This window comes from Rosa chinensis, chromosome 2 (assembly GCF_002994745.2).
Source record: "Rosa chinensis cultivar Old Blush chromosome 2, RchiOBHm-V2, whole genome shotgun sequence".
Classification (NCBI taxonomy): domain Eukaryota; kingdom Viridiplantae; phylum Streptophyta; class Magnoliopsida; order Rosales; family Rosaceae; genus Rosa; species Rosa chinensis.
Window position 1 is genome coordinate 74,528,849 of NC_037089.1, and position 18,887 is coordinate 74,547,735.

At 36.5% G+C, this 18,887-nt stretch overlaps 1 protein-coding gene, 1 long non-coding RNA gene and 1 pseudogene across 2 annotated transcripts; all 3 read left to right on the forward strand.

Moving 5' to 3' along the window:
• The first annotated feature begins 4,140 nt into the window (after window positions 1-4,140).
• On the forward strand, window positions 4,141-6,502 carry LOC112184984 (annotated as a pseudogene).
• A 6,200-nt stretch (window positions 6,503-12,702) lies between these two features.
• On the forward strand, window positions 12,703-14,669 carry LOC112189490 (palmitoyl-monogalactosyldiacylglycerol delta-7 desaturase, chloroplastic). Its single transcript, XM_024328830.2, has 5 exons — window positions 12,703-12,979; window positions 13,111-13,251; window positions 13,665-13,811; window positions 13,938-14,044; window positions 14,323-14,669. Exons 1-5 carry the CDS (start codon window positions 12,743-12,745, stop codon window positions 14,537-14,539), a joined length of 849 nt encoding a protein of 282 aa, XP_024184598.1. The 5' UTR covers window positions 12,703-12,742; the 3' UTR covers window positions 14,540-14,669.
• A 1,843-nt stretch (window positions 14,670-16,512) lies between these two features.
• LOC121051450 lies at window positions 16,513-17,313 on the forward strand. The gene is made up of 3 exons (XR_005805760.1): window positions 16,513-16,636; window positions 16,983-17,072; window positions 17,163-17,313. It is a non-coding gene; the product is annotated as an uncharacterized LOC121051450 (long non-coding RNA).
• Window positions 17,314-18,887: the final 1,574 nt, after the last annotated feature.

Sequence of the window (18,887 nt, forward strand, 5' to 3'; positions counted from 1 at the left end):
TGAAAGATGCTATAATTATCATATCAACTAATTAGATATTTATCTTTATCAAAATTGATTCCTAACCAAATGAGTGACATACCAAAGCCCATTAGGTGTCTAGGTAGATAATTCATATATTTCCCATTTATTGTAATAAGTTTAATCAGTTTGTTATTATTTAATGTAGATAATATAGAAAATTACTCATAAGTGTCATTATTAGCCATAAGGCCACCTAACTTTTTTTGTACACACAAGGCCACTTAGATGTTCAAATTATTTCATCTCTGACAATTTTACCCTTTCAACTGACAAAACCAATTGCATCATTACAGATCTCTCTGTCTCCTCTCTCTCTCTCTATCTCTTGTCGGCGATTCAGGAGCCGATGCCTTGGTGACTCGCGCTGGAACCGGAGCCTGAGCCTGACCTCTCCTCTTATCCTCCAGTGGCCGTGGCGAGGCCCCATGCGATGGCAAGCAGAGCTTGTTCGCGGCGAAATCGAAAACCCTCTCATTCGTCTTAATGATTTCATCTTCAATTTCTGAGTAATGGATTACAACTACCGGAAAACTTCATCCTATGGCGCAAAGATCCCGCCCTACCACCTGTCCTCGTCATCACAGCCGATGTACAGCCCTCTGCAGCCGTTGTCGTCGTTGTACTCCAAGTCAACACGATCAAATGTTGGTCGCTCCTCCGTCTCACGGCGGTGGACGTCACCGTCCCTTTCCTGTAAGTTGAACCTTCTTTTGTTTATTCTGAATTGATTGAAATTAGTGTTGATTTAGGGTTTCTAATTTGTAAAATTTGTGTTGCCAAAATTGCAGCAGGATTGGGCATTCAAGTTTCTATTGAGGCAGAGTATCGGATCACTCCTCCGGTAAGTTTTGGAGTTTCAATTATAGCAATTAGTGATGGAAAGGTTTCATTGTATTTTGGACAATTGAACTTAGAGTAGATTAGGTTATGTGGTTGAGGTATTTCAAGCTGGTCTCGAAGATCACATTATATATTTGCATTATTTTGTTGAGTTGGAATAACTCTAAATGTCTGATATGATTGGGTTTTGGTTTGGTTGGCGTTGGATGAGGAAACCATATGTCCCAGATCTGAGCTTACAACCCCAGTCACAGATGTTGCTTTTGGAGAAGGTCAGTTTCCTTAGCAATGCCTGGATTGAGTGTTGTTTCCTTTAACCCTTCAACTTGGCATTTTACATATTATTAATTCATTGTCGTCAATTTTGTCTAGAATGGAGCACTCCTATTTTTAATGTTCCACTATCACCAAAAAAGGTTGTCTGTGCTGCAATGCTGAAGAGTACTTTGTGGATACTATTCTGAAAGCTCAACAGAAAAGTCTACTTGATCAAGTAAGCTTCTCTTTTGATAAAAGATCATGCAAGTTCTGTTGGATGCATTAGTTTGCAGCATTTTAGATTAACTGCTTAGGATATTGTTTGCTCTTATACCATTGATTCGCTGAATATTGTTTCCTCATATGCAGGGTAATAGAAGTGATCTACTGAAGATGCAACAAGAAAAGGCGAGATTAGAGTGGAAACAGCGTGAAGGTGATCTAAACATGTCTTCTTCTTATTACGTTTTCCTTTTCTTTTCTCTAAGGACGGCTCTCCTTTAATTTTTGTTATTGAAATCTAGATAATATATGGCCAAAAAATGTTGCAACAAATGGGTGTGACACTCTGCTCCAATCCATTCATCTGCTTGATTATTGTCTTTGAAGGCGATTCTTCTAGACTATATTCTCCAGTATTTCTATGTCTATGTTAGTCTCTTTTTAAGATATTGTCAGTAGCTTCTGTTTTCATTTTAATTGATTTCAAGTCAATAGCTTTCTATAACTAGTGACTTTTCAACACAGTGATAGTAGCTTTCTATTTCTATGTTAGTATCTTTTCAATCTGATGTCAATAAATTTTTTGTTTTCATTTTTATTGATTTCAAGTCATTAGCTTTCTATAACTGTTTTAGTGGCTTTTTAACACAATGATAGTAGCTTTCTATCTCTATGTTAGTATATTTTCAATATGGTGTCAGTAACTTTTTTGTTTTCATTTTGATTGATTTCAAGTGCTCTTTTGTTAGTAGCTTATCAAATTAAAAAAGCATGATTCGAAATGAAATTTAATTTTTTTTTGTTATGATTTCATATCTCTAGCATTTCTGGTTTGGGATTTGTGTTACACTATCAACATGGATAATCAGTTGGTTTTGTGCAATCACTATCTATGTCAGTAGCTTTTTATTACTGATTCAGTAACTTTGTACATGTGTCATAGTAGCTTTCTGTATCTATGTTAGTAGAATTTTAGATTGCTTGTTTTTGATTATATGGTTAATAAAGAGTGCCACTTTGTAGTGCGGTGGCACACTGCTGTTTTTAGTATGTATTTCAAATACTAATATTTTGTTGTATCTTCTTGCATAATTCTTTCCTTTGCGTTTGCAGTAGTACATTTCGAAAATCATGTGAATTTGAGTACTGAAGCCTCCATTGACCAAGAGAACATCCAGCCAACCAAGAAATGTTGAAATGAAGTCTGATGCTGAAGGTGGCAAAATAATGTCTATGGTTAGCTAATGTGGTAGAGTTTGACAACAAGAAACATCAACGGTGGTCATTTGAAAAATGACAATATTACAACATTGATAGCAGTTTTATACAACTATTGTAATAAACTTCCACAACTATGGAAGTAGCTTTTACATGGTTATATCATTGTTGAATTCTGCATACTTTTTGTAGCATTGAATATGTTTTCATTTTTCAATTGCAGTAGCATTTTTATGTTGGTTGTATTCTTTACATTTCCATATCTTTGGAATAACTTTTTCAGTCTCTTAGAGTAGCTTTTGTTTTGCTTGGTTATTACTGTTAGCGTTGTTGATAGTAACTTTTGATGATGGTGAGAGTAGCTTTTGGTATTGGTGATAGTAGCTTTTGTTGGTGGGGATAGTAACTTATGGTTTTGGGGAGCGTAGCTTTTGTTGCTGGTGACAGTAGCTTTTGTTGTTGGTAACAGTAGTTTTTGTGACATCGTCGGAGGTTGCCGAAAATTTCATTAGAGTAGCTTTTATTGCTAGTGACAGTAGCTTTTGTTGCTAGTGATAGTAGCTTTTGTGACCTCGCCGGAGGTTGCCGGAAGTTTCATCATAGTAGCTTTTGTTGCTAGCTACAGTAGCTTTTGTTATTAGCTACAGTAGCTTTTGGTGCTAGTGATAGTAGTTTTTGTGGTTGCCGAAAGTTGGTCGGAAACTTGTTGGAGTTCGCCGGAAGTTGGCCGGAGACCCGCCGGAGTTGACCGGATGCCTCGCCGGAGAGGAGAGAGAGAATGATTGTTGACTTTTTACTCTAGTGGCATTTATGTAAATATGTTGGTTTTTAATATCTAAAATATAACACCATTTTTAATCTAGTGGCTTTATGAGGGAAAAAAACTAATTAATAAAAAACATTTAAATATGCACTTATATGTAATTAACTCTAGATAAATATTAGGTCCAAATAATATTTTACAAGTCTTAAACCATGGAGACACTCATACACTAAGCAATTTTGTGGCAATCCAATTCCATGCAATGTAAATGTCTATTTGTCTACCACGTTATGCAGCTATACAAAACCCTAAGACCAGCAAGAACCATGGCCCATTCGGCTTAGTCTCATTTGGGCTTTACAATATAAAACCACTTGTGTAACAAATTAACACATAGTGCTACTTTGAAAATCTGAAAATGCATTACAACCAAATCTTAATGCGGTTTCCTGCATGCGGAGCAAAGCTATCGTCAAATCACATCTCATATTTTAATTTACCGCCAACGGTTCAAACAAAGGCAGCGATACAAGCAACGCCTGATTACTTGATCTGCTTTTGTTTTTTATATATATACATCAAGCAACGCTTGATTACTTGATCTGCTTTTGTTTTTTATGTATATACATCAGATTCTCAAAATCAGTCTAGGAGAGGTCTTGGCAATAGGCGGCGGTCAGGTGCTCCGATTAATATGACAAGCCACACAAAACACATGTTGTATATACAAGTGAGTCTCCATAACATAAAACTTCTTCTTCATCTAAATTTAAATTTATCTCCCTCACTTCAAGAACAGCACCTTGGAAGAAAAAATGGGCGCCTCAAACACCAAGTTGTTCTTCCTGGCCATACATTGCCTTGCTCTTTTGGGGCCGTTTTATTTCAAGTGGTCTGCGTTTTGGCTGGCTGTGGGACTCTATTTCGTTACAGGTGTGGGTATAACTCTGTCTTTCCATAGAAACCTCGCTCACCACAGCTTCAAGCTTCCCAGATGGCTCGAGTACTCTTTTGCCTACCGCGCCGTCCTTTCGCTCCAGGTTTGTGAAACTGCACCCAAGGACGTACTGTTAATTAGCCCATCTACTTTGATCTGGCTAGCTTGATATATACTCTGAGGGATCATTAATCTATTGCATGCTCTAATTTGTATGGTTTATAGGGAAGTCCAATTGAATGGGTGAGCACACACAGAGTCCATCATCAGTTTACAGACACATGGGATGACCCTCACAGTCCCATTAGGGCATCTCCAACCCTTTAGTCAAAAGCCAAAGTCATTTGGAAAATTTGACACCCCTAATGTCATTACTATTCATTCATATTTTGCATCTCCAACCCCCTTTAGTCAAAAGTCATAGCCATCTCATAATTTTAATTATTTTAGATAATTATTTAATTACAATATGAATTTATATATCATACATAATATATCGTCGTTTAAAATTTTTTTAGAAATTTTTATTTTATTTTTTCAAGTTTTTCTCGTTTAAAACAAAATTACTCTATTATTAGCCGTTGAATTTAATTCATCGCATTTTTCTGACTGTCAGATTAGAAATTAAGTACTTATATATTTATCTTTTAATTTTTTGTATCAATTAATCTTGGCCTTCCATTTTTAATCGAATTCATGATGAGTGAATTAGAGTCGCTCATTTTGAAAGGCCCAGCCTTCTTTCCCTAAGCCATTTTGGCTTTCTACCTTCATTCCTTAGTCATTTTGACTCAAGATATGGCTCAAAAGCCATTTTGACACCCTTTTAATTTGGGTTGGAGATGGTGAAAAAAAACCCCTTAATCATTTTGGCTTTTGACTCCATTGTTGGAGATGCCCTTAAGGGATTTTGGTACAGTCATTTTGGTTGGATCGTTGACTATCATTCTCGGTTTGGAACTGTACGTATAAACATCTCTCTCTCTCTCTCTCTCTCTCTCTCTCTCAAACACAAATCCTAAATATACTTGAGATGCACACTACTATTGAGATTATGGTGTACATGCATATCAGCGTATTTATAGCATATATATGCAGTTACCTCTTGAGTCTTAAAACCCGAGTTGAAGACTTTATTATTCCTACGAAGACCTTACCCGGCCACGTGAATACAATGATTTTTTTTCTTGTGAAATGAGATAAAAGTTGCCTGAAAGAAAATACAGCTACGTACGTAATTGATCGTACTGGAATCATGCATGTAGGTATATATCGATCGGAAAATTAATGGATGTCTTCCCAATAATGTGTTTGTTGAATTTCTGTAGCCCGACGCTCGAGAATTCAAGAATGTCGGAGACTTAAAGAAGCAGTGGTACTATAGGTTTCTTCACTATACGTATCCTTGTCACTCTGTTGCTCTTGGAATTCTGCTATATGCTGGAGGAAGGCTACCATTCTTGGTTTGGGGAATGGTAAGCTTGCTCTTACTGATCATCACCTACCTTGTTCCACAAGAATGAGTCAATTATTTGGCTATGTACATATTAACTTTTCAATGAACCATATCTTACCAACTGACTATGACATATTGGTAAGTTATAATTCCAACACTGTAAAGGTTATGATGAGTTTAATTGTCACTAACATATGATGAGTTATAATTCCAACATAATGTAACGGTGGGGTGGGCTAAGGGTGTGTTTTTTTTTAAATGCTGATTAATTTTAATTACAATTCTTTGCAGGGTGTGAGGACTGTATTTTTTCTCCGCATTACCTTCTCAATAAACTCGATCTGCCACATATGGGGAAAAGCAAGTATGGAATACTGGTGATTTGTCTAGAAACAACTGGTATTAAATGATTGATATATAAATCATTTGGCTAATGAATTAATATGTAGTTATTGGCGTGATTATATATAATTTAAAGTTTGATTTTGACTATAGGTTGTTAGGTTTGCTCGCACATGGCGAAGGTTGGCACAATAATCATCATGCCTTTGAGTACTCAGCTCGACAAGGCTTGGAATGGTGGGAGATTGATACTACTTGGTATATAATAAGCTTCCTTGAAGCCATTGGTTTGGCTACAGACGTAAAACTCCCAACTGAAGCTCATAAGAGGCGAAAGGCTTTCTGCAAGAATAGCAATATCGAATTATTTTATTTGATCAGGAAAAGCTCAAAGTCGATCGGGGTCGTCTATGCAGCAATGTATAAAAAGTGTAATGAATAAGATCGACCGACCGTCTATTATATAGTTATGGTTACATGACTCAATGATGTTCAATTTCACTAATTTTATTTTTGAAGGTATAATTTTATTTGTGATACAAAATGACACATGTTTTGGTAAAATTGAAGTTCAGAAATTGGGCAAAAAATAATGAAATGCTTTTCCACATAGAAAATAGAATTTTCTGTGTTTAGAATGTTAATGATATAATTGATGTCATGAGCATGAAGAATACTATTCTACAGGTGTTTGCCAGACTTGGTTTTTTTTTTTTTTTTTTTTTGAGGTAGCTAGGGTCAAAACGGCTGCCCTTAAGCCTTAACCAATAATGAAAGTATGAAACCATAGAATACAAGGGGAGGACATAGAGCCTAAACCCCATATGACAATAAGCCTGAAAAAAAAGTCCCAAAATAATATCAGGAGTCTTAATTAATCATGTGTATTCTAACACACACTAATTAGCAAAGAATGCACGACTGACTACTCCATTTGCTTTACAATTTTGGCGACATACCAGAAAGACAATGCTCACGCGGAGCCATAATACACTAATGCTCCTATTATGTTGCCACCAAAAAATAAATTCAATGACACTTGGTTTCATTCTGCCACTTGGAGGTTGCAACTATTTGACGATGCAAGGAACTCGCCGCTGTCCTTGGCCGGACCCGGCACTCAAGGTGCACATACTGGGACACCGCCTACCTTGCCCTATTAACTTAGAATAGGACATTATTAAGGGCATGAAGCCACCTAAAGCTAAAAAACAAGCAAAATGCAAAAAAGAAAAAGCAAAATAATTGGTCCAGTAAAGAACTCCCTGGCCTAAATAACTTAAGGCCCAAATGGGGATCTCACTCAATCAGTCACCTAAAGGAGCATCCTCACCGTTGCACCTCGACACCACCACTTGAAGCGTCCTCCACCAGATCCCCCTCCACCCTGGCTGCCAAAACCCTACAACACCCGACCCCCCAAATGCAACTTTGAGATGGTTAGAAACTGGCGACAACCCCCAACACCTGTCACCACTAATCCATTGATCTACAATGCATTGGTCAGAGATCGGATCAGGTCGCGCCACTTATGCATTCAAACCCGCCGACCCAACTAACTGGTATGCTTCCTCCTTTATCGTTGTTGGCCAGAGATGGGAGACACTGCGATCGGGTTGTAGATCACGCAGCCCCACCGGTCTACCACCACCACTCCTCCTCTGCTTTCCCCTCACACCAAAGCTTCCAATTAAGCGGCAATGACAGGGCCTGATCTAGACACCCTGATGCCTTCAGCATGCAGCCCTCACTCTGACTACCAATGATTCATGAGGAACTTCCCACGGACAACCCGTCCTGTCTAGCCCGTCAGACGATGACGTCCCAAGGACGCGCTGCCAGACAAGGCATGAAGAATCGCTGGAGAAGAACAAACCTTGGGCACGTGCGGCGTGTTCTAACTCAACTTTTGTTATCGATTTTTTTGTTTTTTAACTAGCGACAAACTTGGTTCTTAATCCTAGGAAATTCGTTACTTCATTTCTTAGCTAATAATTAAGGGAAGATTAATTGGTGTGATTGATCTAAAATCCAAATACTAACCATAATGTTAGGGAATTTACCTTTGTATGAGCATGAAGATTACTATTCTACATGTGTTTGTGACGTTTCTTAGCTAATAATTAAGTGAAGATTAATTGATCGATGTGGTTGATATAAGTTGATATGTAGATAGAGAATGATCTAATAAATCTAGATCGAGTTTGATTTGATGGGTTCTTCATTTTCAAAAACTTGCTCTCATTGATCTAGCAAATGTAAATGGCTTAGCTCCCTCATTGGAACTTGAAAGCTCTTCAATTCCCATTGTAGAACTTGCAGTTCACCTTTCAAGGCGCATATATATAGGGCCCTTCCATTAAGGAAAATTTTTTTGGCTAATTTGAGGGATTGATTATCAAACCAACTTTTTGATCACATATCAACAAATTCACCATTTAGTATTTAGGTCTATATGAGTAGATCATTTCTGTAAATTTTCAGTCAAATTGGTGACCGTTAAAATATCGAACTAGATTAATTCAATGAGCGAACCAAATTTGTCAACATGAACCGTTTGTGTTCATGAACATCAATTTGGCTGAAAATTTGCATAATTGGTCTACTTATTGGGACCTAAAAACTTAACGGTAGAGATGGTGGTGTATAACCGAAATATTGGTCTAATAAGCTGTCACGCCCCGGACCTGGTGTAGGTGGATTTTAAGCACTGAACGCCGAATCCGAGGTGTGAGTGTTACAAAGTAGAATGTAAATAAACTATTCCTTCTAGGCTCGTCCAACCCACTTCGGCTCGTCAAAATCTAAGTACTTCTCTGCAAAAGGTACTAGAGATAGGTGGGTGAGCAAAACCACGCGCTCAGTGAGTAGATCATGTAATATGCCAATAAAGCCATCTCATTTTACACACGCTAGAAAGTAGTATATCGTATACACAATAATTCACATCAAATCATCACATCGCATCATTTTTTCTTATTGATTATCCTTCAATTTAGTTTACCCCACGGGAACCCTAATGGCTTTCTCTAGCCCTATACCACCGTGTAACACATCCTTACCTCGGCATAATCAATTAAGAAGTTCTTATGTTTCATGACTAGTCAAACAATGGATCCAACACATAATATATATAACTCTGCAAATTTTGCAAATAAACATGCTTCACTTGAAAATAGAGAGATATTTCGTAAATAGATAAAATCATGTTTTTCCATCATTTTTAAAGCAAATAAGAATATTTGAAACATATTATACAACCCACTCACTTCGACAATACAAATCGCCTCTCAGAACACCGATCGTAAACCGAGCCTCCTAAAACGAGCCTTCTAGGAATAACCGTTGGATCAACTCAAACTTCTATGGATAGAAAGAGGGAATCAAGACGAATCCGTAGCCTTTTGTGGATCTTGAATCAGAGTTCTGGATCAAAAGTTATGATCCACCGAAGTTTAAGATAGAGATACTAGAAAGAGAAAATGTAGAGAGAGAAACTTAGAAAGAGAGAGTCTCTTAGAAATTGGTACGGAATATATGGGGCTAAGTTACTATTTATAGGGAGAGAAGACCAATGATAACTTGCCATGTGTCAACATAAAAAACTTCCACCAACTTGAAACACTTGTCAACAAAAGAACAAAGTTTATGTCTCTTGTTGACAAGTGGCAGATGACTAGCCTTTTAGGATAACAGCAACATGGCTGTTGCTCTGTGGTCACTTTCAACCAATAATGAGGCGCCACATCACCAATAAAATTAAATTTCCACATAAATTTAAAAATGTCCTTAAAAATAGTTTGGGAATCCGAAAAATTCACCAAAAAATACTGAGAACTCATGGTTACATCTACTTTCCATTTCCAAACTCAAAAATAAAATTTGATTAACTTTAAAATTCAAAATCTCACATAAGCTATCCCTTAAATTGGCCAAAAAGGATCCCTCATTAGAATGGAGGATTAAGAGAGGACCTCCTTACTTTAAGAATTTGAGAATTTTTACTATTTTACACTAGTATAACATAATTCAATGATTTCAACTGTTGATCATTTACATTTTTATGCAATAATTGTGTATGCAAAAAATCAACCAAATTCATAATCATGTGGTCATTGAAAATTGTGTAAACAAATATAGTTCGTTATTTTAAATTAAAATGAACATTGCGCTAATCAAATGGTTAAATATTTTTCCGATGCTAATTTTTTGTAAGATTCATATATGTGTAGGTAAATAGAGAATGAATGGTTTTCATTATTAAAATACATACTAAAAATAAAAATATTTTCACTTTTCAAGTTTAAAGAGGTCCTCTCTTGATCATCCACACACACACGACCCTTCTAGTGAGAGATCCTATTTTTTTTGGTAATTTTAATGGTTCGCTTATTAGACTCACTTTTCGATCACATATCCACATCTCAATCATTTAGTTTTTAGGTCTATATGAGTAGATTAGCCCTTCAAATTTTCAGCCAAATTGATAATCATTAAAGCATTCATAACTGCGATTTACAATTATGAACACGAATGGTTCAGGTTGGTCAGATTCGGTTCGTCCATTGATTTAATCTTGTTCGATGCCTTAACAATTATCTATTTGCATAAGTGATATATATATATATATATATATATATATATATTATGACCTAAAAATTGAACTGCCGAGATGCCGAAATGAGATTAAAAAAAATGTGGGTCCCAAAAGAGATTTCTTAATAGAAGAGCCATATATATATATAGTGTGTGTGTGTGTGTGTGTCCCCTTTGTAGCTCTCTTTTTCCTTTCAATATATGATATTTTAAAGCCAAATACACACACACACACACACACACACAAGCCTTCTATGCTAAGGAGGTCCTTAACTTAGCTTACGAAACAGATTTCCATATTTTGACCACTTTTCGATCGCATATTCACATCTTAACTGTTCTGTTTTTAGGTATATATAAGTAGATCACTTATGCAAATTTTCAGCCAAATTGATGATCGTTAAGACATCCAAAACTGCAATTCACACGAATGGTTCAGGTTTGACAGATTCAATTCGTTCGCGTAAATTGCATTTTTGGATGCATTAACGATCATCAATTTGACTGAAAATTTACAGAGATGATCTAACGATCATCAATATGGAAATCCATTCCTTAAGTTAAGTTAAAGACCTCCTTAGCAGAGCAAAATTATATATATATATATATATATATATATATATATATATATAGGGGCGGGTTCTGAAGCGGATGTCCGCACTTGGCTAAAGTGCGGATGGCGACGCAGCGGCGGCGTTCCAGGCTGCGACAGCGGCTCGGGGCTTGGCGGATGGAGGCAGGAGGCTTGGCGGATGGTTCTGGGCAGCGTTCGAGGTCGGAGGAGGTCGGAGTTGCAGGTTTCTGGGCAGCGAGCTCACCTGCAACTGCAGGTTTCTGGGCAAGGCTGCAACCACGTCGCCGGCGACTCCACCGACTGCAGACCCGTCCGTCTGACCCGTGGCGTCCGTCCGGCAAGCTCCGCAGCTCCGTCGCACCCCGAGCCGAGCTGCAGCAGCGCCGTCCGCACTTTGACGAAAGTGCGGACGTCCTCTTTAGAACGCGTCCGTATATATATATATATATATATATATATATATATATAATTTAGTAATTAACCAATTCATTAGCTTTATTATACTAGTGACTGTTCCTATGATTAAACGTTATGTGCAGTTTTCGAGTATTAATCTTCAAGGGAAATTTTGCTCGTGTGAAGCAAGCTGTAGTGCTTCAAAAGTAAAAGGGTCAAATTTTCGTATTTGGAGAGATATACCAATGAGTCGTTGGCTTCTCTGATAAGAATAATTGACTACCGACAAGAGAACTGCAGGGGTCTCTTCATGAAGTTTTATTTGGCAGGGTGAGAGGCGGAGAGCTAACCTAATCTTCTCAACACTTTTGCCTGTGAACAAAGCTATCATTCAACGTGATTTACTTTTCATCGATCATCTCAAACATTTTAATATAATTGAATCAAATATATAACTGCACAAGCTAATGCGTGATATCTGCTGCGTCCTTGAGCTTTCTGATGGCCAAGTCATCAAAGCGTGGTTCCGTTTTCCAGGAAGGTGGCCAGAGTTTACACAATCGGAAACCCCGGCCCCGGTGCTCTTCTGGAATCCTTGGTTGGCGTTATAGGTTTAGACGTATCAGAATATGACCTGCTCGATCTGAGGTGTTCAAGTGTTGCAAACGATTCCCTTATAGCTGACATTGCTTCTGAAAAACAGTGTTCGTATTCAGGCGCAGTCTTAAATACCAGGGAGACGCTTAGACACTTGCAATTTTGTGGGAAACCAATTCCATGCCATGTAAATGTCTACCACGTTATGGAGCATACAAACTAGACCAGCAAGAACGAATCTATTCTATTGGGCTTTATAATATAAAACGATGTGCAACGAATTAACGCATAGTGCTACTTTGAGAATCTGAAAATGCATTACAAGTTTACAACCAATCTTAATTAACACGGTTTCTTGCATGTGAAGCAAGCTATCAAATCATAGCCACACAAAAGACGTGTTAATGTTTACAAGTAATCGAGTCCAAATAATATAAAAGCTGCTTCTTCTTCTTCGTTTCAAATTAGACAGAAAAGTTTTTGCTTTTAATTTATCTCTCTCACTTCAGGAACATCACCATGGAAGAAAAAATGGACGCCTCAACAACCAAGTTTTTTTTCCTGGCCATACATTGCCTTGCTCTTTTGGGGCCGTTTTATTTCAACTGGTCTGCGTTTTGGCTGGCTGTGGCACTCTATTATGTTACAGGTGTGGGTATAACTCTGTCTTTCCATAGAAACCTCGCTCACCGCAGCTTCAAGCTTCCCAGATGGCTCGAGTACTCTTTTGCCTACTGCGCCGTCCTTTCGCTCCAGGTTTGTGAAACTGCATCCAAGGACATACTGTTAATTAATTAACCCATCTTCTTTGATCTGGCTAGCTTGATATGTACTTTAATTGAGGGATTATTAATCTGTTGCATGCTCTTAATTTGTATGGTTTATAGGGAAGTCCAATTGAATGGGTGAGCACACACAGAATCCATCATCAGTTTACAGACACATGGGATGATCCTCACAGTCCCATTAAGGGATTTTGGTACAGTCATATTGGTTGGGTTGTTGACTATCATTCTCGGTTTGGAACTGTACGTATAAGCCCGTCTCAATCTCTCTCTCTCTCTCTCTCTCTCTCTCTCTCTCTCAAAGACAATCCTAAATACCTGAGATACACACTGTGATTGAGATTATAGGATACGTGCATATCACCGTATTTGTAACGTAAATATGCAGTTACCTCTTGAATATCAAAACCCGAGTGTAAGACTTTATGATTTACTCCTACGTACAAAGACCTTACCTACCTGAATACAATGTTTTTTTTTTTTCTTGTGAAATGAGATAAAAGTTACATAAAAAAATAGCTACGTATTTTTTTTTTTTTTTTTGAAATGAAACAGCTACATACTTGTTCGTACTGGAATCATGCATGTAGCATGTAGGTATCGATCGGAAAATTAATGCTCGTCTTCCCGATAATGTGTTTGTTGAATTTCTGTAGCCTGACACACTAGAATTCAAAAATGTCGGAGACTTAAAGAAACAGTGGTACTATAGGTTTATTCACTGTACGTATCCTTATCACTCTGTAGCTCTTGGAATTCTGCTATATGCTGGAGGAGGGCTACCATTCTTGGTTTGGGGAATGGTAAGCTTGTTCTTACTGATCATCACCTGCCTTGTTCCACAAGAATGAGTCCTATGTACATATCAATGGAACCATATCTTACTGAAATGATTGATTGGTTGTCTTTTTAATTCTAATTCTTTGCAGGGTGTGAGGACTGTATTTTTTCTCCACATTACCTTTTCAATAAACTCGATCTGCCACATATGGGGAAAGCAAGTATGGAATACTGGTGATTTGTCTAGAAACAACTGGTAAAAAATATTTATAAACCAATCGTTTGGTCAGTAGTGTTCACCTGGTCAGTTGTTGACCAAAAAATTTATGCTCAACAACCCTTAGATTTACATCCAAGAGTGGAAAACAAAACACCTCAACTTAATAATAATTCTCTCTGTAAATCCAAGGGTGGTTGAATATTATTTTCTTGGTCAGCAACTGACCAGGTGAACATTTTCGTCATTTGGTTAATGAATTAATATGTAGTTACTGGCCTGATTATATATAATTTAAAGTTTGACTTTGACTATAGGTTGTTGGGTTTGCTGGCACATGGCGAAGGTTGGCACAATAATCATCATGCCTTTGAGTACTCAGCTCGACAAGGCTTGGAATGGTGGGAGATTGACACTACTTGGTATATAATACGCTTCCTTGAAGCCATTGGTTTGGCTACAGACGTAAAACTCCCAAATGAAGCTCATAAGAAAAGAAAGGCATTCTGCAAGAATAGCAGTACTATCCAGTAATGTTGATAAGGAAAAGCTCAAAGTCGATCGGGATTTAAGCAACAACGTATAGAAAGTGTAATGAATATTGAATAAGATCGAGGTGTAATGAATAAGATGGACCAACATTATACAGTTACAGTTACAGTTAGATGACTCAATGATGTTCAATTTCGCTAATTTTATTTTTTACGATGTATTTTATTTGTGATTATTTTGTGTTTTCGTAAAATTGAAGTTAGGACATTGGGCAAAAAATGATGAATTAATTTTCCATATAGAAGGTTATAATAAAATTTTGAGTTGAAAATGTCAATGATATAATTGATGTCTAGAAATTTTTAAATTACAAAAAAATTTCTTTGTTTTCTTTCCCTTTGAATGAATGCTTCTATTTTTTTTTTTTATCAATGAATAACTTCATTAAAGAACGAAGATTACAATGATATTGAGTACAAAGAGCTCTAAAGAAGACTACTCTCCCCCTAATGCTTCTATTTTATTAGTATGAAATACAGTCGTCTACGTACTTTAAACTTTTGAGATCTCAAATCTAAAATCCTCTCATGACCCGCCATTTAATTATAAAACAATTTTATGACTTAATGATGCTCCGTGTCATGGATTAGTTCTTCAAAGAGATTGATAATCGTTCTACAAATCAAACATGCAAAATAATAGTAAGGAAAATAAAGAAACACACCAACCACTTATTGTATGCATATTTCTTGTCTAGTCATACAAGGGGACTTACCAATGTATCATACGCAATGGTACACAACACTCTAACCATTTATGTGTTGAAATTTATAATGTTTCAAAAAGTCACATCCCTTTCGGTATTTATTTGGCCACATTCCAAGGCAATTACTCAAAAAAAGTCAAACTTTTGATTTTGTTTGCTGTTGTACGGCATGATCAGGTGAGTTTCACATATTTAATTACTCGACACTTGCGTGTGATCAAATGTTATTGCTTATCATTGATTTTGATCTTCGATCTGGTGTGACCGGGTATCTACAATTTTCTGTTAATCTAACATACGTAGGTTCATTTTTTATTGACAAGAAGATACTTTATTAATCATGTGACTAGACTGGCTCATATAATAGAATGTCATTTTAACTTTTAAGGGTTTCGTCATTGAATTCACTTGTTAGGCACATCCCTGATTAATTATTGTGATCATCATGTATTGCATTGCGTAAACTGTTACTTGTTTATTTGCATTACTACAAGCAAAAGTAGGAACTCACACTGATTTTATACATACTGACTTTCACATTGATAAAATATCAGTGGGATTTAGTTTCTAGATACAGACATTAGTGTGAATTGATCAACTGGACCCTACATGAGCACATGTTCACACTATTATATACAGAAATCAGTGTGAGATAAAATTTCTCATAGATGTTCGTGTGTCCCACGTATTTAGCAGATATTGACATCTGTGAGAAATGTTATACACACGGATAATTGTGGGTAATAACAAAAATATTATTTGTTAAATAATTTTTTACTAACAGACATCAATGATAAAAGTTTTACACACAGATATTTGTGAGTGACAATAAAAATATAATTATTTACTAATTTTAAATTCATAGATATCCGTAACTATGATTTTGACACACAGATATCTGTGATTAATAACAAAATCATAATTTAAAAAATATATTAAACAATTTCATACTTATAGATATCTGTAACAATCATACTTCACACAGTCATCTGTCTGAATCTTTTCTAAAATCTTACGATAAGTTTTACCCTAATAAATGCAAAAACCAATCATACTGCTCGCCGTTTCCTTTCTTCACACAATCATACTTCTCGCCGTTTCCTACATCTGTTAGATGGGAAGCTCTTCTTCCACTTTGCAACTTCGATCTCTATGCCTAGGTAGTTGTTCAGAATAGCAGATCGACTCGTTCTCTCTCTCTCTCTCTCTCTCTCTCTCTCTCTCTCTCTCTCTCTCTCTCTCTCTCTCTCTCTCTCTCTCTCTCTCTCTCTCTCTCTCTCTCTCTCTCTCTCTCTCTCTCTCTCTCACACACACACACACACACATCTTTGAACCCAGATCTGATCTCGATTTAAGAAGTAGATCGATTCCAGGTTTGTTCTTTGATCCCTTATCCCAATTCTTTATGTTCAATTTGTTATTGGATCTTGAATTATTTTTCTTTTCTGTGGTTCTTTGCGGAGGTGAGAGAGCTCAGATGAAAACTTTGAGATTTATATAAATTGGGTACTTGGGTTTGCGGTGGTTTCGAATCAATTATTAGAGAAAATGAATTCAAAATCCTTATTTTCAAAATTTTTGCATTGTAAAATTATTTTATTTCTGGGTAATGGAATTATACCACCCCTGAAGTCTGAACCTTTATTAGGCTGCACCTTGTGATTTTTCTGGGTTGTGGGTTATATAAATGATAATCTGCAGAATCTTTGTCGTTCGTAGTAAGAAGTCGCATGGGTGAAATGGGTCTTCATCTATGTCCCGCGCGCTGGAGACAAAGTTTACTACTTCCCTCAAGGCCACACTGAACATGTTCTCTTCTCTTCTCCCCTTACATTTATTACTTGTTAATTATGCTTTCTTTGTTACCCCTTACTCTCTTTTGGTCTCCCGGAGATGCAGCAGACGAATGGGAAGATGAAGAGAAAGGGAAGATGGAGAAATGAAGACTAATTCTGGAGTGAACAACTATATTTTTTATATTGTATGAACAATTATATTTTGAAATGACAAAGAACCTTTCATTGTATTTAATGTTTCGGTTTGATAGGTTTGATTTTGCTTTGCTTGGGTAATTTGCTGTAAATTTGTATGATTACAGTACTATTTTTTTTTACTGTATTGTAAAGCTTTACACATATTTTGATTTATCTGTGTGATTATTGTAATTGTCAATCACACTGATGTGTTGAAGATAAATTTTTTATTAAATTTTAATTTTATCAATTCATCTCATGAGATAAGTGTGGATCCCATTAAAAGACTCACACTGATTTTTATATCAGTGGGGGAAGACCAAAGACAACCCCACCAAATGGAACAGACATAGCATCTGTGAGTGTAGGGTAGCCATTGAGCTTCCCACACAGATTTCAGTAGCTATTAGGTTTTATACACACTGATTTCCATTTCGTTTTTTTTAGGCTACGATATTTTAGATAACTTCCCTCAATATTTCGAAAATATCGCTATATTTCGCGATATTTTCAAAAATATGCGATATATCCGAAATTTTAGGGAATATTCGCGAATATTCCTCAAACAAAATATAAGGAAAACCTTGACAGAGACGGGATTCGAACCTGTCTCCTTCAGTATGAAGTTAAAAAGCACCCCAACCAACTCGACGGGGATTCAATTTAGTACTTCTATGCTTTTTTTATTTATTAATAGTCATTTTAATAGAATAAATTACTAATTTCTTTAGACAATTAATTTAAACCTCTAACTTCTAAGATATAGTTTTAGGCCTTTAGCAATTATAGATTTTTATTTTTTTGACTCACTACTAAAAAAAATTGCTTTTGTGACGGCAAATTGGGCTTTTGCGACGGAAAAAACTTTTCGCGACGGAAAATTGAGCCTTTTGCGACGGAAATGTTGGCGTTGCAATAGGTGGCGTCACAAAATCCATTTGCAACGGTAAAATGCCGTTGCAAAAAGTATTTGCGACGGAAAACTGTTGCCGTCGCAATGGCTAAACTATTTGCGACGGGTACTTTGCCGTCGCAAAAAGATATTTCATTTTTAAAAAAAAATGGGGTGAATTGGTTGCGACGGATACTTTGCCGTCGCAAAAAAAATATTTAATTTAAAAAAAAAAATGGTGTGAAATGCACAACAAAGCTAGTACCATCTATAGCAATTATTATGAACCGAAAAATATCAAATTACAATATGAAACCCATCATCTATAACCAAGCAGCAATCAAGAGTAAGCCAAAACAAACGCACTGCAGCACCTTCACTTCTAAAAGATGGCCAGACTATCAACCACAGCTGCTACCTAAGCATACTTTCAAATTTATATTAGGATCCACACCAGAACACTTCTACCTATGAAACAACTGACAGTGTGATTCACTACAACAAATAAAGGCATAACATGGAACACAAATATATACATCTTCTCTGCATGCTATAAATAAAAGGATCCCATGCAAATTACAATTTATCATTTAACCAAGTCTTTACCGGGAATTTTGTTTAGTAAAACATGCACTTTCTCTGCACGTTTCAAAGTAATATGAGCACATTTTCCTGCTGTATAGCGATTATCATCCTGAAAGCACACAACATGGAAGGACAATGAAGTTAGATTTATTCCTTGAAGATTTTAAGTGGTTA